This window comes from Colias philodice, chromosome 11 (genome assembly GCF_061535455.1).
Source record: "Colias philodice isolate Cphi_HAF_F1 chromosome 11, ilColPhil1 Martin Lab GWU primary, whole genome shotgun sequence".
In the NCBI taxonomy this organism is placed as follows: domain Eukaryota; kingdom Metazoa; phylum Arthropoda; class Insecta; order Lepidoptera; family Pieridae; genus Colias; species Colias philodice.
This window is the reverse complement of record NC_143096.1, coordinates 5,733,878-5,753,263: the sequence shown is the minus strand read 5'-3', so window position 1 is coordinate 5,753,263 and position 19,386 is coordinate 5,733,878. Positions and strand designations below refer to the sequence as shown.

At 32.3% G+C, this 19,386-nt stretch overlaps 2 protein-coding genes across 2 annotated transcripts; one reads left to right on the top strand and one right to left on the bottom strand.

Moving 5' to 3' along the window:
* Positions 1-2,675: 2,675 nt before the first annotated feature.
* Positions 2,676-17,320, top strand: Pfas (phosphoribosylformylglycinamidine synthase). Its single transcript, XM_089700779.1, has 24 exons — positions 2,676-3,014; positions 3,509-3,822; positions 4,065-4,201; positions 4,583-4,695; positions 5,024-5,277; positions 6,122-6,253; positions 6,485-6,613; positions 6,979-7,107; positions 7,544-7,618; positions 8,149-8,340; positions 8,658-8,831; positions 9,091-9,239; positions 9,438-9,641; positions 10,191-10,386; positions 11,469-11,598; positions 11,802-11,917; positions 12,044-12,312; positions 12,529-12,661; positions 12,867-12,968; positions 13,293-13,439; positions 13,886-14,102; positions 14,443-14,678; positions 15,287-15,620; positions 16,999-17,320. The coding sequence occupies exons 1-23, from the start codon at positions 2,737-2,739 to the stop codon at positions 15,478-15,480; spliced, it is 4,020 nt and encodes a 1,339-aa protein (XP_089556905.1). The 5' UTR covers positions 2,676-2,736; the 3' UTR covers positions 15,481-15,620; positions 16,999-17,320.
* On the bottom strand, positions 17,317-18,571 carry Fadd (fas-associated death domain protein). The gene is made up of 2 exons (XM_089700785.1): positions 18,127-18,571; positions 17,317-17,812 (listed from the first exon to the last, which is right to left on the bottom strand). Exons 1-2 carry the CDS (start codon positions 18,446-18,448, stop codon positions 17,460-17,462), a joined length of 675 nt encoding a protein of 224 aa, XP_089556911.1. The 5' UTR covers positions 18,449-18,571; the 3' UTR covers positions 17,317-17,459.
* Between the last annotated feature and the right edge of the window lie 815 nt (positions 18,572-19,386).

Genomic DNA, 19,386 nt, shown 5'->3' with positions numbered 1-19,386 from the left:
AAACTGATATTCATGAAATACAACGGATTTCAATGTATGCAATCTGGAAATTACGCTCTATCTAATGGTGCAAACCTCATTAAAATCGGTCCAGCAGTTGTAAAGTTTTAGGCGAACATACATTCTGCAACTCTGATTTATACTATGTATTGATTGATAATTGTAAAGGTAGTATTACAATACTACAACGCCGGCGACGGCCGTCTTTCTTGTCATATCTGTAACTTACTCATCTTTGCTCATAGATAACATTTATAAATCCGAAAAAGTCCCCAATGTTCGCGTTCCGGGGAATTCCGCAAACATTGTCGCAACTTTCAGACGATCACTCACGACGGTGTTGCCATAACGTCAACCAAAATATACCCAAAAATACTGACTTCCAGCAATATACCTAAAAATATACCGATGTTCGGAAAAGTCGATGAAATATACTGAAAAAGTATTAAAATACTGAATCTGGTCACACTGGACATGTGACTGACTTTGAACTTTCCACAGAACTTTCATATTGATTGATAATTCAAATTGTCAATATGTACACCACAGATGTCTGGTACACCAAGAAGCTTAAAACATGTAAATATGACCTTGAATGACGTCAGTTATGTTTTTTGTCTCTTTCTGTGGGGTGACCATGCTGGTTTGTAAATTGAGAATTTTTCGAAATAGAAAAAACTAAAAATCATGGTCTATAAATAATAACGACATATATTTTTAACAGTATCACTATCACTACATAGTATAAAACAAAGTCGCTTTCTCTGTCCCTATTTCCCTATGTCCCTTTGTATGCTTAAATCTTTCAAACTACGCAACGGATTTTAATGCTTTTTTTTAATAGATAGAGTGATTTAAGAGGAAGGTTTTAGTATATAATTTATTAGGATTTCGACAAAGCGGGCGAAACCGCGGGCAGTAAGCTAATTTTTATTATAGTTACTGTTCAACTTACAAGAATATACCTTTATAGGTACATACGATTTTATTTGGTAGAGAATGATAGTTTTAAATAACGCTTGATAACTTTTGGCTACAAAGTTATTGAAAACTTGTTGAAAAATGATGAAAGTATTAGGAACAGAACTTAACATGACTGCTTACTAAAATGATGATAAATTTGACGATTTTTGCAATTAAAATGATTCTAAACAGGTAAATGCATGAGTACTGAGGAATATTGTAAATAACGTAAAATATATACACTTGCCTGTGAAATTATAGGTCAGAATTTGGTTTCCAAACACTTCTGCAATTTTGCACAATACAATACATTCTTTATATTCGGAAAATATTTATTAAATACGCAATAACCTTGCAAAAACATTAACTTAAATATTCGAAGCGACGCAATTTTTTTGACACATATGCCACATTGACAAACCGAGAGTTGCTATAACATTACCCATTATCATACAATATAATAAATATAACAATGCTTCTGAATGATATTGTTGGCAATTTATCAATGAACTCATGTACAAAATCTAACCTTTTGCACATAATATTACAGAATACACAGAATACATAGTAGCCTTGGGAAAATTTCGTATTATCAGTGGCAATACCAAGTTAGGTGTGAAAGGGATAAAAAACATAAGTTAGGGTCAATGAACTTGTCCTCAGTCGTCAGTCCTAGACGATATCTCCAATTCTCCGGCACCTTATAGTAATAAATTACGCCGTCACTTAATCGTCGTCGATGACGGAACTTTTAGGGTGTAGGGTCCAGTAGAGTCGAATTGGGAACCTTTAAATGGAGAGTAACAACACCTTCTTCTTACTTCGTATCCTGTATATTATTAATTAGGGTATTATTTTAGAATAAAAAAACACCTTTATCTTGTTGTCACTTGTAAAAAACATAATTTTATATGTTTAATAATGCCGTACAAAGCACACACAAGTCAAGTTCGAGTCAGACTCGCGAAAAGCTAAAAGAGTACAATTCGATTCAAACTTAATAGCGGTTCGGAAGTTAGGTGCAGGTGCGAGTGCGGGTGCGCACAGGACCCGTACCGTCCCGCTAATATCTAAAATTAATTTTTGTTTGTCTGTACATTGTACCGAGGCGCCATTAAGTTTGGATCGTACTGTAATAAAATTATATTACTACAAAATAAATTATTTTTTATGACCGAGACTGAGCTGAGATTTTTTTATGTTATTTGTTGCTACAAAACTCCAACAGAAATACATCATCTTTGATTATTTTTTTTTACCCTATGGTACATTAAACTCAGTTGAATCTCAGTTGAACGGATTTTATGGATTTCTGACGAATATGTTACCACGCATGTAAAAGCTCGACAAGGTATGGTACATAATTACTTAGTTAAAATTATTTAAAATTACATAAGGTGATTATTATTTCATTTATAATGAGTTACTTATTTGGCTTATCGTCAGTAAGATAATGATGATAAACTTTAACATTAATGTTATCATCATAACGCGAACGTAATTACGCCCAATACGCCGCGGCCGTTGGAATAGCGTCGTATTGTCCAAGAACAGACTGACAGCGATTTTATGCCTGCATAATCAGCTGTTATCTGTCACTGTCAGAAGAGCAAATTTAAAATTTCTGTTCAACGATCTACTGGACTCTCGACTCTCGAGTCTCGAGGTCTATGGTCTCGAACTCTCGAGCAAGATAAAGTTCTTTGAGATAAAGTCGTCAGTCGAGTTAGTAAATTTGGAATCTCAGTGGGAAGTAGTCGTGCTAAATAGAAGATGTGTATTATACGATTTTTCACGTGTGAAGCGTTTAGTGCGCATAAAACTAAAGAGATATTGGATAAATTGCGACAAGTAGATAATGATGTTTTGAATTTATCCACTGAAATTTGCTATCATGCGGAACTTGCAGAAGGATGTGACTTTCTGAATATCAACCAAATAAAAATTTTGCGATGGTTACTTAGCTCTCCCTTACAACCACATTCTTTAAAGAACGAATCAGTCTATAAGTTCATTGATGATAATCAAATTATTATCGAAATAGGACCAAGGTAATACTTTTATTTTTATTTTTTACAGTTTTAAGTTATTATATTTTAATTTGAATTATCTTGAATTAGTTTTTAGTTTTTACTCCATTAATTAAACCTTTTGTAGTAAATATATTACTTGATTACTATCTAACTCGAAATGCAACTTGAACGTATATTATGCGTGTATCATGCCACAATATTAAGTTTTTGGTGCAAAATTGTTTTCCTTTCTATATTTCCAATAATATCACATTGACTGTTATACAAAGTAAGCAAGTATGAGTAGTAGGTAATTCAACTTAAAAATGTTGTACTGCTGTACAATGCATACAGTGGCCCCAATCTTTCAGCTACTTTTGATAGTATGCAATCCATTCATCCAATTAATAAAACTCTGAAGTTAATAACATGGTTTTAAACTGTACAGTTTCTTGTTTTGATAGTTGCATTATTAAGACTTCTGTAAAACTTCAGATTGTTGTAAAATATATGTGCTTCATGGTTTGTTATAGGTTTAATTTCTCAACAGCTGACTCAAGTAACTCTGTACAAATTTGTGAAAGTGTTGGTCTACGTGATGTTATCAGACTTGAAGTGTCCACCAGATATCTCATCACTTTCAATAATGCTAAAACTGTCAGCAAAAGTTTATTTGAGGAGTTGGCTGCACCATTACACGATAGGATGACGCAGTGTATTTACACCAAGGAAAATCTTCCACGTTATAGTTTTAATGAAGGTTTACCAAAAGGCTTGGAACAATGGTATGTTGTGCCTCTCCAAAAAGAAGGAATGCCAGCAATGGAAAAAGTGAACCAAAAACTAGGTATTTAATTGCACTAATTAAAATATGCATATTACATGAAATTATTTCCAATACAGGTTATAGTTACGCATTTCCTTAAACATTGTAAATTAATTACCTTAAAAATCTAATATTGTAATTATAGTTTATACCTACTACCTTGAACGGAAAACTGAAATGTAGTTTTCTAATGGTTACAATATAAGGTTGTTATGTTAAATTATTACATTGAATGATTGCCTATTTATCTCAATTTAATGTAGGTTTGGCGTTTGATAGTTGGGACATGCAATTCTATATGGACTTATTTGTTAATAAGCTAAAGAGAGATCCAACTAGTGTTGAATTATTTGACCTTGCCCAGAGCAATAGTGAACATTCAAGACATTGGTTTTTCAAGGTAAGATTTATGAGTTAAATTTAAACTATATATAAATTAATGAAACTAGGAAATGACTAAACAAATGAAAGTAATAATTGATTATTGTTTATAATGATATAAAGTGGAATAAATGTTAGTTTATATTATATTGTTAATTTATGATAGTACTTGTCTGTTATAAGTAACAAAATTTTGAACTTGTTTACAATAAACTGCCATTGCTTATCAAAATTACTGATGTAATACCCACTACGGTAAATGGAATAGTTTTACATAAGATAAATTTGTATTATTTTTTAACTACCTTTTTATTGCTTGTTGATAACATCTTACTATTAATAATTTTGCAGAACCATATGATTATTACTTGCATAGTAACAAAAAATCTTTATCTTTTAGGGTAAAATGATATTAGATGGCCAAGAAATCAATGAGTCTTTAATTGATATGGTTGCATCAACACAAAAGTTTTCAAATGACAATAATGTTATCAAATTTGGGGATAACAGCAGGTAATTTTACGAAACTATTTGAATGTAATCTTTGACTTTCATTAAAAAAAGGAGGATTTTATGGTGTGAACTATTTAAATTTATTTTGATATATTATTAAGATCTATGACTTAGTTTGTTTTAAACTTTCGAGATAAAATGATCTAACTTTTAATTGACAAATAGTTACTACATTTCTAATAGAGTTCAATAGAGTAACAATATTAAAGTATTGTATTGTTATAGAATTCAATTTGATTTTATACATAAAAATAGATTTTGTAATCCTATTGCTAAAAAAGCTTTAAGTCTATTGAACATGTTCATTTGTATATGTTTTTAATTTTAGTGCAATAAAAGGTTTCAAACACACCAAATTGCGGCCAAGTGACGTAAAGGTTCCTTCACAAGTGATATCTGAACAAACCGAGTCAGATATAATATTCACAGCTGAGACTCATAACATGCCCACTGCGGTGGCCCCGTTCAGTGGGGCGACGACGGGTACGGGGGGCAGGATAAGGGACGTACAAGGTGTGGGCCGTGGAGGGCATACAGTAGCGGGTACTGCTGGATATAGTGTTGGCAACTTGTTGATTCCAGGTGAGATAGGTACAACATTTGTGCAAATTTTGAAATTAGGAGAGAAATACATACATGCAAATCACTTATTAATAATAATAAACACTTTATTGCACACACAAACAAAACAAAATCAAACAAAAAATACAAACAAAGTAATATAGAGCGCTACAAAATAGGCGGCCTTATCGCTAAGAAGCAATGTCTTCCAGGCACATATTATGGAATCAACTTAGATTTTTATTAAAATTTTATATTCCTCCAACTTTAGGCTTTTAATATACTAACACTATCTTCAATGAGAGCTGTCATTAAAATATTACATTCAAATCCGTTTTTCTTTCACTTAGAAATATAGAAATTGAAAATAGATTTCACTGTTATCAATGTAATAATATAAGTCTATTGTATGAGAGTTTCCTTAAATATATATTTTTATTCCCTGAAAATTTCAAATGTTTAACTTTGACGGTTCATGAGATGCAGCCTAGTGAAAGTCGGATGGACAGACAGACAGAAACCGAATTCTCAGTAATATGGTTCCGTTTTACCCTTTCGGTACGGAACCCTAACAATGCTCTTTCCAATCTCAATGATGCAATATGGCGCTGTGATCTAAATACCGATATTATCTATTAATATTATAATTATTATCATTATGACGACATCACATGATGTTTGCATAAAAACAACTTATTCATAACAACAAATTATTTCGTCAAATTTACGTCAATTACTTGTTTTTGATATAATGTTCAGTAGGTTATTTATTTATTATTTATTTATATTTACCTACACAGTACATTGATGAATTTCATGTACCTAACTACTTACATAATTTAACGTTTTAATTTTATGAAACTAGGCTATGACTTACCCTGGGAAGAAAAGGACTGGAAATATCCAAACAACTTTGCTAGCCCTCTGCAAATTATTATCGAGGCGAGTAATGGAGCTTCTGACTATGGAAATAAGTTCGGAGAACCACTTGTATCAGGTATTTACATATAAGTCAATAAAGTATAGATGACTCAGTTAAATTAAATAAATTAAAAGCAACTAAATTTGTTATTTTATTGGGTTCATTAGTATAGATAGATTGGCTTTTGTGAAACGATAGATGACGAAAATTTTATTAAATACAAAATGTATCTAATTAAACATAATTTTAATAGTTTTTTAATTAAATCATTTCTACCAGATGCTTAATATATTTTTATTTTCGTAGGATTTGTTCAGTCATATGGATTGGAAAATGGTGACAATATTCGCGAAGAGTTCATAAAACCGATAATGTTCAGTGGTGGTATTGGTTACATGCCTCACAATATGATCAAGAAGAATAAGCCGGAGAAAGGTAAAAAATTGTTTTAATAACACTAAAAATTGTTTAAAAACACCTTTTAAATTAATTAATTAAATATTAATAATTATTAATAATTTAAATAATGCGATAGAAGTTTCAAGCGCTTGTTCCTGAACTAAAAAAAAGTTTTTAATATTCTTTACTCATGTTATAAAACTGAAGAGTTTGTACGATTGTTTTTTCGAACTTCAGTATCTCAACAGCTACGGGCCGAATTTTTCTGTTGAATATTATTTTTATCGAAATCTTTAAGTTTTATATAACAAAGTATTACCATATGATTAAATATAATCAAATTAAAATGTAGCAAAAATGCAATTATCGCGTACCTAAATGAAATATTTTTTTTCGTACAGGCATGTTATTAGTAAAAGTGGGGGGTCCAGTATATCGTATCGGAGTGGGAGGTGGGGCCGCATCTTCCGTGGCTGTACAGGGTGGTGATTCGAGAGATCACGCTTTGGACTTTGGTGCTGTGCAAAGAGGTACAGATGGATTCATTTATAGAATAATTTAAAAAAAATGGTTGTTTGTAAAGTAGGTTTACGATCGAGATGTTTACGTGATAACGTCTTATTGGTGGCAGCGCTCGAGATGAGACGGGAGATCGGTCCGTCTCTCTCTCGTTATACGTTTATACGTTTATATATAAGTCTCTGAACATGTCACCCGACTAAAACGATTTTAAAAACGTTATCACGTTAACAAAGTTTTTAGTATCTAGTCAATATTGAGTGTGACCAAGTGGGAGATCATAGGTCATACTAATATTAGGAATTTATAATAGCCCAATATTTCTTACATCAGGTGTTAATTTTTCTGTGATTACTTATTATTCAATGTTAATGCTCATTTAGAGTAAAACTTACTAATTATGATTACATAAATGCCCCCTAAAATAATATTATATTTTCTTTCAAGGTGATGCTGAGATGGGAAATCGTCTCAATAGAGTTGTAAGAGGATGTCTTGAAGCTGACATTAATCCTGTTGAATGTAAGTTTATTTCTAAAACTATTTTATCTTATCAGTACACTCTTTACAGTCAACCGATATTAGTAAGCAATTTATTTCATTTTAAGTTTGTATCAGTGTCAATCTTATTAAAAACATTTATAATGCTACTTTAAATTGCTACAACTCTTAACTATAGAAAATAAAAACTGGCCAAGTACGTGTCGGACTCTCGCACCGAGCCCTCCGACACACCTATTTTTTATTATGTTGTACCTAACTTTTATATTTATGATTTTGAGATATAGGGTTTGTAATTCGTGTAATCTTTCGTCAGTTTGTCCTAAACTTTTATAAACAACTAGCGGTCCGCCCCGGCTTCGCCCGTGGTACATGTTTACGTTTTCTCTACATAAGAACCATCCTCGTACTTCAAGGAATATAATAAAAAAAGAATTATCGAAATCGGTTCAGCCGTTCTCGAGTTATGCGGTTACCAACACATTTTGCGATTCATTTTTATATTTATAAACAATGAAACATAGAATATTTACCCTTTCTAAATATTCCAGCAATCCACGATCAAGGTGCAGGCGGTAACGGTAATGTGTTGAAAGAGTTAGTGGAACCGGAAGGTGCTGTGGTTTTCACCAAAGAGTTCCAATTGGGTGATCCCACTATCACCACCCTAGAACTGTGGGGTGCTGAGTACCAAGAAAACGACGCTTTACTGTGTAAGAAGGAAAATAGGAATATACTTGAAGGTTAGTTATTAAGTGTTATTTTTTGTGAATTTAATCTATAATATGATATAAAAGGATTTAAATAATATTAAAAAAATGATTTGATGAAAGTTATTAACATTTTATTAATTTTATATTTTATTGCTAACTGATGTGAATGAAAGGACCAGTAAATGAGGTAAATATTATATTTCAATTCCTCGTTATTTATATACTTATTGTAAGAATAAGTCAATTTGTAAATCCATTTTCTTTGATATTACTTTACATTATCGATTAAATAAAGAAATAATTAAATGCTTTTCTTTATGGAAAAAAACATTTCGAATTTTTTCTAGAAATATGCCGTCGTGAGAGATGTCCAGTGTCGTTTGTTGGTGAAGTGACTGGTGACGGTTACATGAGCCTTGTAGAAGATTCCTATAATGACGCGTATATACAGAGATCTGACAGGCAGAAACCAGACATTGCTTCCAAAATGCCGTATGATTTGCACTTGGAAGCCGTTTTAGGTATGTATTTTTTAAATTTGGTTATAACTTATAAGAAATTGGCAACTTTTGCATAATATATTTTTTTTGTTTTTTAATTGATTTATTTAATGATGCACCTATTTGATAATTTTATTTAGTTGCACATTAAGTCAATAAAATTTAAACTTTATATTCAATATCAATAGTCAATACTTATAATATTTGCCTTTGTTTCTTATGATGACTAAAAAAAATGAATACGTGGCCTGGCTTCTATAACAAATAAATCTATTAACAGGGAACATGCCAAGAAAAACATTCAACTTGCAATCTGAGAAGAGAACAAAACTGCCTCTTTCCTTGCCAAATGATATCACAGTAGAAAAAGCACTAAATAGAGTGTTGAGGCTTGTTAATGTTGCCAGTAAACGCTATTTGACAAACAAGGTGAGTTTATTATATTAATACATTTATTTATTGGTTCTGAAATTTCGATGATTAAAAGTTTTATTATTTTGTGATTTGCAAATTCTAAAGATTTTTCTCAAAATAAGTAAACCAATGAAATTATGCAGACACATTACACTTACATACCTATATCTTATATTTTCTTTTTATATTATTGACGAATTTATTTTTTCTCAGGTTGATCGTTGTGTAACTGGTCTAATAGCGCAACAACAGTGTGTAGGGCCGCTTCACACACCCCTATCCGACTATGCGATTATCGCCTTATCGTATAACGAACTTGTTGGCTCAGCAACTTCTATCGGCACTCAAAATATAAAGGGCTTGTTGGACCCCGCCGCTGGTGCCCGACTTTCGCTGGGAGAAGCTCTCACTAATTTGGTAAATATAAGTGCTACAGCAATGGAATGTTCTATGTTTATTTGAAAAAGGATTAAATACATCTTAGTAATTGGTTATTATCTAATGAATGTTATACATCTCAATAATATTGGTATAGAAAAAGTTCAATTCGAAAACGCTCTTTTACTATTTACGTTCAATAAATTTGACTCAGTTACGCTAAAAAATTGTATTAAGAAAAACTCTGCCTACGGGTGTGTTAGGCAGAGTTTTATAATATTTTAATATATTACTTTTATAGTACTATAGAATTTGAATATTACTACCTTTTAACAGGTGGAAACGATTACGACTGTTTATAGTACACTAGCTTTCCGCCCGCGGCTTCGCCCGCGTTTTCAAAGAAAAACCCGTTCCCGTAGAATTTCCGTGATAAAACCTATCCTATGTCCTTTCTCGGGTATCAAAATATCTCTATACCAAATTTCATGCATATTGGTTCAGTAGTTAAGGCGTGATTGAGTAACAGACAGACAGAGTTACTTTCGCATTTATAATATTATTATGGATTAATGTTTTTTTATATAGGTATTCGCGGGTATATCAGACTTGGAAGACGTAAAGTGTTCCGGTAACTGGATGTGGCCGGGTAAAACGGGAACTCAGGGTGGAGCTCTAGTGATAGCTTGTAAGGCGCTCACTGTCGCTATGGCGGAGTTAGGAGTGGCCGTCGATGGGGGGAAGGATTCGTTGTCTATGTGCGCTAGTGTGGAGGGGAAAACTGGTAATTTATTTTATTTATTTATTTTATTTTTTACATACATAGATTCCTTACAGCTATTTGTATTACAATATTTATGATTAAATTTAACAAAACAATACGCCAATAAAAAGGAATACCAATAATAAGAAAATTAATGTGACAGTAGTAATTATTATTGATATAAGTGAAGTCCCATGTCCCCTAGTGGGGTAAGGGGCAGATGCATTATACATCTGATTCACTGATCGATTTTCTTTAGGGACAAGTAGGTGATCAGCCTTCTGTGTCCTGCCAGACCGAGACATTTTTTTTTCTCGTCTCCACTGGGAATCGAACCCAGGACCCCTCGGTGTTACGCTCACGCGTCAACCACTGTACTAAGGAGGCGGTCGGTAATTATTGATATAGGAGCGTTTTAATAGTTGTATCGCTCAACTAAAGTGATACCGGTAATGTTATATACATATTATTCTATTATTCTAATGATTTGCTGTGATGGAATTTTATATGAAACTAGCGGTCCGCCCCGGCTTCGCCCGTGGTACATATTTACGTTTTCTCTACATAAAAACCATCCTCGTACTTCAAAGAATATAATAAAAAAAGAATTATCGAAATCGGTTCAGCCGTTCTCGAGTTATGCGCTTACCAACACATTTTGCGATTCATTTTTATATATAAGACTAGCGGTCCGCCCCGGCTTCGCCCGTGGTACATATTTACGTTTTCTCTACATAAAAACCATCCTCGTACTTCAAGGAATATAATAAAAAAAGAATTATCGCAATCGGTTCAGCCGTTCTCGAGTTATGCGCTTACCAACACATTTTGCGATTCATTTTTATATATAAGAAGACTAGCGGTCCGCCCCGGCTTCGCCCGTGGTACATATTTACGTTTTCTCTACATAAAAACCATCCTCGCACTTCAAGGAATATAATAAAAAAAGAATTATCGAAATCGGTTCAGCCGTTCTCGAGTTATGCGCTTACCAACACATTTTGCGATTCATTTTTATATATAAGAAGATTTTGGTGGCATTTTTTTTGCAAATTACGAATTATTAGAAATATCTGTCAATCACTAATACTTTGTATTTTCAGTCCAATCACCGGGAACATTGGTAATATCCACATATGCTCCTTGCCCCGATATCACAGTGAAGATAGAACCTGCTCTTATTAAGGAAGGTTCAGTATTGGTTCACGTTCCCGCTTCTGCAGGACAGTATAGGTGATTATTATTTGATAAAATAAATAGTAATAATAAATACAGACTTAAATTTTTAATAGTATACAGTTTTAAATTATTATTATTTATCAATAAAGGTATGAGTTTTGCTGGGTTCAAAAATAAATAGTCGTTAATCATTATTTATTATAATTATTGATAAATATTTAAAAGCAATTACATAATAATATGTTGTTTGCTTTTAGAATTGGCGGTTCAGCTTTGGCACAATGCTATAAGCAACTGGGAGACAATCCACCAGACTTGGACAATCCTAAAGTATTGAAAACATTGTTCAAAGTAACACAGAAACTTCTCAAAGGTATAGTATAACATGCATTGTTTAAAGTGATGATTTTAATGTATTTTGCGAAAAATTGTGACAAGAAGGAAAAGTATTTCCTTGATTAAAATAGTTAATTGATTGGTAAAATCTTATTTTTTTTAGAAAAGAAACTTCTATCCGGTCACGACATTAGCGAAGGAGGTTTTATAACAACAGTTTTGGAGATGGGTATCGGTGGTATGCGTGGTTTGGAATTAGACTTACAAGTGGATTCTAAAGTGCCACTTATTAACGCACTGTTTAATGAAGAACTTGGTATTGTACTTGAAGTTGACCAGAATGATGTTCAATATGTTTTGAAAGAGTATAACAAGAGTGGTGTTAGTGCTAAAGCGATCGGTAAAGCTGGGAAATATGGCATGCAATCTGAGGTAAGTTAATATTGGATCAAATATATCTAATGTAGTAAAACTTTGTGTATTGCCTGAAATACTATTTGCATAATTTTGGTCACTGTAGTACAAGAAGTGATTTCAAAAATCACATTGATTGATTTTAGTAGATAATAAGTCAGCAGTTCAACTTATTAACCAGTTTTATATTTAATTATTTGTTATCCTTAATACATAATGTTATACTTTTTGTAGGTGATTGTTAAAGTGAATGGGCAAAAAGTTCTGGATTCAAAACTCATCAATGTGTTTAGAATGTGGGAAGAGACCAGTTACCAGCTGGAATGCTTGCAAGCTAACTCTGAATGTATAAAACAAGAATGGGATGGTAAGTTATACTATTTTACATCAACTGTCGCATGAAATAACGTATTTAAATGTATTAACGTATTTTAAAATTTTAATGGTGAATAATGTAATATCTATGTGAATACATAGATATTTTACTAGTAGCTTTAATATTTATGCTAACTACTAAACACACTTGAAATATTTGACAAAAATTATAGTTTGTAATTGTTTCGATATTCTAGGTTTGGAAAAACGTAAGGGCGTAACATACAGTGTCTCCTTCGACCCCTCGGCGGCGATTGTCAAAACTAAGTCTGTGAAAGTTGCAGTTCTCCGTGAAGAAGGTAATATTTAATATTTATCATCTCTAAAAATATCATATCTTGAGATGTATTTCTAACATATTTACTGAAAATCAGTGTTGCTATAAACAGTAGCGGTATACGCTGAATACATATATGTAGTACTAAACTTCTATTACATGAATACATGATCTATGTAGATTTATTTTTCTTTAGTCTCCAACTGTATCCGAGTCATACTTGACTAGTTTTGTTATTTTTGTAAATATAATAAAAAGTTATTTCTATATTTCTTGCATCAGGCGAAGCGATGTTCAAATGCTTGCCTAATCCGAACTTAAAATAAATTTCATTGTATTTGTATAGGTACAAACGGTGACCGTGAAATGATTGCGTCTCTCATGATGGCGAACTTTGAAGTTTTCGATGTTACTATGAGCGATTTGCAATCGAAGAAGATTACACTTGATGCATTCCAAGGATTGGTGTTCCCGGGTGGATTTAGTTATGCTGGTTAGTAAATACTATTAGTTTATTTAATCCATCAAAATTAACATGATTTTTACCTAAGAAAAGACAAAATTCCATGTTTATTTTTAATTAAATTTTTACGTATTTTAATGTTTTTGATAAGACTGCGAACTATCCTCTGTTTCAATTGTTATTCGTAGGTATAAACTGTCCATAATTAAATTTAACTCTTTATGACATACACAACAAATTTACTATTTCTGTTCTAAGTAGTTAATTGCTTAAGAAAAAAAAGACGTGTGGCACTCAGGGACTGCTGCGGTAAAGCTATTGCATAGCATGCCCTCAAACCACACCTCCGTGCCCGTCGGAGTGGGGAGCGTGAGGTGTTTTCGTTACGGAATTTCTGGATTCGGTCCCCGCGCTCAAAGCCCGCGATAGAAGCTATGCAATAGCTTAAAAATATCTTACATTATTTTTCTGCACAGATACACTGGGTTCCGCCAAAGGCTGGGCCGCCGGTATCCTTTTCTCTGAAGCGCTATACAATCAGTTCTCGCACTTCAAGAACAGAAAGGATACGTTTTCGCTGGGAGTCTGCAATGGATGCCAATTGATGGCTCTCTTGGGTTGGATCGATCCGGAACAAAACAACACGGCCGTGCGAAAGACGCAAATATTCCTTGACCATAATTTATCTGAGAGGTAATTTGCGATTTTAAATTTCATGTCTTTTATGATTGATGATATTACTTAGTATTATATTATCTGTGATATAACACAAATAATTTTAAGGTGTATTAAGTTTTATTTTTAATTATGAAGTAAAATTTAAATATGTAATGTAATAGAATTAGAAATACATCTTCAAGTCAATTCTGTTACAATTTATGCTGTGCAGAACTAATTTCTGGCTGAACAAGCAGTTCTGCTCTGTTTTTATTTGTATGCTGATTTCCTTATTTCTCCTATATTAACTATAACAATCTTTGGTGAAAATGAAATATTAATATCTAAAATTGTTTAATGAAATAATCTTCCATAGATTCGAATGCCGCTGGAGTGCAGTGAAAATTACCGAGGACACCAAGCAAGATGTTTGGTTCAAAGGAATGGGCGGCAGTGTGCTTGGCGTATGGGTAGCGCATGGTGAAGGGAGATTTACACTATCTAACTCTGTGTTGGACCAATTGCATAAGAATAGACAAGTCGCTATGCAATATGTGGATGATGAAGGAACACCTACGGAAGTCTACCCAATGAATCCTAATGGCAGTCCAAGTATGTTATAAATGCTAATTAAAAGTTAATGTAGCGATATGTTTTAGTAGTGCAAAAGCAAATATTATCTTCAATTATATAGTAAAAATATCTTATCTCTCTCTTTCTACTTAAATTGAATTTAAGTAATACTATTATCTTCTTATATATAAAAATGAATCGCAAAATGTGTTGGTAAGCGCATAACTCGAGAACGGCTGAACCGATTTCGATAATTCTTTTTTTATTATATTCCTTGAAGTACGAGAATGGTTTTTATGTAGAGAAAACGTAAACATGTACCACGGGCGAAGCCGGGGCGGACCGCTAGTTCTATATAGAAATTTGTACAAAACTATATAATGTAATGTAACATTCTTACAGTGAAAGGATTTTTAATTTAAAATTTACAAAAAAAAAAAGACGTGTGGCACTCGGGGATTGCCGCGGTAAAGCTTATTGCATGCTATGCCTTCAAGCCCCACCTCCGTGCCCGTCGGAGTGGGGAGCGTGAGGTTATTTTCGTTACGGAACTTCTGGATTCGGTCCCTGCGCTCAAGGCCCGCAATAGAAGCTATGCAATAGTTTAAAATCCTGTCACACATACAATTTAATTTTTTTTTTTCTAGTCGGAATAGCCGGAGTGAAATCGCCCGATGGTCGCCACGTGGCGATGATGCCTCATCCCGAACGCTGTGTATTACGTTGGCAATGCCCAGCGCCACAAGCAAGAGGTGCCAACACCTCAAACCCGGCTAACAACGCTTCACCATGGCTACGTCTCTTCCAAAACGCATACACTTGGGCCGCTACACAAAACTAGACTTCAGAAGTATAAATAGCATACTTTTTAATGCCACTTTTATATGTTTTTTATGAACTGTTGTTTTATATATTACTTATAAGTTTTATGTGATTAGCATAGAAATAGCTATTTGATTGAATATAAAGCATGTATTCAAAGTTAAATCATGTACAGCCGTACAAATAAACGAGTTATAACATTTTATGCAAAGAATAAACTAAGAATAAGGAAAAATCATACAAATAAACACGAAATAAATGTAACCTAGTATAACTTCGTAATAAGTATTCATACTAATGCTATTCCGTCCTTATTACGGCTACCACCCTAGTATAAGTCTGACATAACCGAGTTATAACATATCTTTTAGTACATTGTGCTGTGTTTTACAAGTTTTAGAAGCAATTTTCAATCTAAATTTGAGATAATAGCAATGAGAGTAATACGAGAAGTAGGAAAAGTTGAGCAAATTAATAATTTCATTACGTACCTATTGAAATGGAAAATTTTGTATGAAATGTCAAAATATATGACGGAAGAAGGGGGCCAAAGGCTATTTTTAAAAAGAGTGACGTCAGCAATTCTGACGTCACCATCATCAGAGCAGGCGCTCTCGAAGTAGAACGCCTGTAGGTATTTTTTACTGCCTTTTTAATCCACGTCGAAATTATAGAGAGAGCTCCGATCGCTCCGACGGCCGGCGAGTGAATGTGCTCTGTGCCGTCGGGCGATCGCATTTAAAGCAAACCATGACTCACAAGAATTAGTTTGAGTGTTGCCACTCGAATTTTTACAATGAATTTTTATCATTTTTAACAAAGATTAATTATTTCGTTAATTTAATTATTTCATTAGTGGTTGATTAATGAATCAACCACTTATTTAAAAAGATCAAAGTAAACTTTAGCTAGTTATAATTATTTAGTAGTTTGAGGGTAGTCGTTTATCGTCGTTGCGCCGACATATACGAAATTATGAAAAACCCTTTTGATATTTATAATGATTTATTTATTTACAACATGCGCCAAACCATACATACATAAAACTTATTTCTAAACTTATCACAATAATATACACTTTCGTTGAAAATATAAATCTTCTAAGCCTGGAGTTGTATGTTTTGAGTACCAGTTATTTGGCAACTCTCTATCTCAAAGTGGGTTTATCTTCTGTTCTCCAGATATTGGATAGCGTTATCTATCATTTGCTTGCATATTTAATGATATATTTAAATTATTTCCAATAAATATTTAAAAAATAAATAAACAGAACATCGTATGATGAAACTTCACAACAAATTCGACGAAGTCAAACGAGCGTCAGCAAAATGACAGCACCAAGGCTTAACCGTAGACAATTTCAATGTTTTTCATAATTTTGTGAATGAATTGCGACGTTGCCGCTTCGCGCCTATTGCATAGCGTGAGCATAGATACATCGACGTTATTCCAAATTTATTTGTAAGAAATTATGACATCCTTATTCTTTATTTATTCTTATCATATCTATGCATTGCATAAGGTTTGAATAAGCAAGTTTTTATTTGTACGGCTGGTAATGTTTTTACTGGATGTTAATTTTTATTCCAGTTTTATTGAAAAGAAAACTTGAAGAGGCTTGGCTATTGTTATATATAGAACAAGGTGCTAGAGTTTTTTTTGCTCTTGTTATTTCACTAATGATTAAGAAATTTTAAGATTCATGGAATTCCTCGAATATTTGAGTGTGATACTGATTATATAATTATCACTTCTATAAAGAATTTGTGCAATCAAATGAGGCATTTGTTTGGAATATTTTACATTCCATTTATATCATGTTGTATTGCTGTTGTTTTTAAAAAAGAAAAAGCTGTTATTAGTAAATAAAGAATATATTATGAAAATGTTCCATTCCAACATTCCTGTTTATGATTAAGTTTTTATTATACATTTTTTATGTTTAAGCACAATAAATATTTTTTATTGTAACATGTTATTATTGTCTCAATAAATTACTTAAATGTTCATAACCATTATTTCCTGTAATGTTTTACTCAAGTCCTTTCTCCTTGCTTTTTCCAAAGCATCACAGAGCGCATAAAATCCCCTTTGTGGATCTGCCTTATGTTCATATATTTTAAGTAATTCTATGGCTTTTTCAGCCAATGTATTATTTCGAGTATCAATTTCATCTATTCTTTTTTCTTGTATTTTCAAGTTTCTGGCAAGATCTCTCCAGTATGTTCCGATTTCTTCAATTATTGTTTCATTTATTCTTGCTTTTTTCCTTGCACTTATGTTTCCGTATGGATGACCTTTTGGTATACTGTCTATGGATTCTGATTTTGATACATTGTGGTTAGTAGTTGCTGAAAAACAGAAAGAAGTTTAGATATTATTATGTAATAAACTACTTCTGTTTAATAAATAAATCATAATATATTAGATAAAATCAGTAGGTACCTACTGAAATTTATGGACAAAATTATTTTCTTTTCTTTGTTCTACATAGAGAATAGGAAAATGTTTGTTTTAATATTGTGTTTATGTTGTCTTAGTAATATTTTTGACTAAGAATAAGGAAGTAACTACCTATAAAGAGTGAATATTATTAAAATTATAAATCTATACACATATTTATAGAAAATTAGAAAACAGTAGTAAATAATATGAACAAACTCACCATAATAATTCATATACGTTCTAGGAACATGTGATAATTCATATTCACTAATACTTTTAAGCAAATCATTGCTTTGTATCAACCAAGCTATTTCTTTTAATGGTGAAATATTATCTTCTGATAAAACTTCTCTTATTTCTAAAATTCGGAGTAATTGCCCAATTGTGTTTATTTGTTCAAACCTTCTACTAGAATCGATATCGTCTTTGTAAAGGTTTTTTATCTGGTTGAGTATTCGATCGTGTTTCTCGCAGGTTCCCACATTGTATACAACTTGTTGTTTTAATTTACTGTACTCGGATAAAGTCATTGTACAACACATGAAAAAGTGAATTGTATTGTATTAACTATTTTTAAACATTTTATTAATTTGTCTAGTCAGTAGACAGAAATCCCGGAACAAAAACAAACATTTTTTGGTAAACAAGGGTTTTGGTATGGTGTTGCCAGATACAGAAATTGAAAAACACTTAACTTCTTTTTTTTGTATATTTCATAGTAATTTGGGATGTTAGAGGTGGAAATTGGGAATGTTTTTTTTAGGTAATTTCAATTTTTTTTTCTCAAAAATTAATCTCAGATATAATATGTATATTTTCGACCAAGTTATGATAGCGTAACTGATTTTGACGTGATAACGTTTTTAAAATCGATTTAGTCGGGTGACATGTTCAGAAACTTGTGTCACACCAAAACCTCACGAGCGCGATCGCAGGTATTAGTCAGTTCAATAAAGAAACGAATCTTCAATGGCGGCCAAAACTGACTTTGACAGATGGTAGGATCATCAAAAAAGAAAATAAAAATAACGTAAATTGATAATTATTTTATTAATTATTTCAAATTGTTTGCTGACAAACTTTTTTGTTATTGTATTTGTGTATTTATATGAATTATCATATTTACGTATACAGAATGTAATAAAATCCCCATAATACTTGTAATAAGCCCATAAAACTGAACAACTTTTCCCAAAGAACATATTTTGTCAAATTCCAATAAAACATTATTTACTTTCGCAAATGCATAATTGTCATTGTAAATTTATGATAAAAACTATTATAGGGAAAATCAAATACATTTTAGTGATTTTATTTTTCCATTTTTTTTTGCATACCGTACGGCCGTGTGTGAGCGAGAGGGAATGATAAGCGCCGCCATTGAAGATTCGTTTCTTTAAAGAACTAACTAATATAACGAGAGAGAGACGGACCGATCTCCCGTCTCATCTCGAGCGCTGCTACCAATAAGACGTTATCA

What these genes read in the sequence shown, in the direction of transcription:
- Pfas (XM_089700779.1), top strand. Translation starts at nt 2,737, where the DNA reads ATGTGTATTATACGATTTTTCACGTGTGAAGCGTTTAGTGCGCATAAA. An exon ending in AACGCTATTTGACAAACAAG is followed by an intron (nt 9,240 to 9,437) that starts GTGAGTTTATTA and finishes ATTTTTTCTCAG; the next exon opens with GTTGATCGTTGTGTAACTGG. An exon ending in TAGTGTGGAGGGGAAAACTG is followed by an intron (nt 10,387 to 11,468) that starts GTAATTTATTTT and finishes TTGTATTTTCAG; the next exon opens with TCCAATCACCGGGAACATTG.
- Fadd (XM_089700785.1), bottom strand. Translation starts at nt 18,448, where the DNA reads ATGTGTTGTACAATGACTTTATCCGAGTACAGTAAATTAAAACAACAA. An exon ending in AACGTATATGAATTATTATG is followed by an intron (nt 17,813 to 18,126) that starts GTGAGTTTGTTC and finishes TCTGTTTTTCAG; the next exon opens with CAACTACTAACCACAATGTA.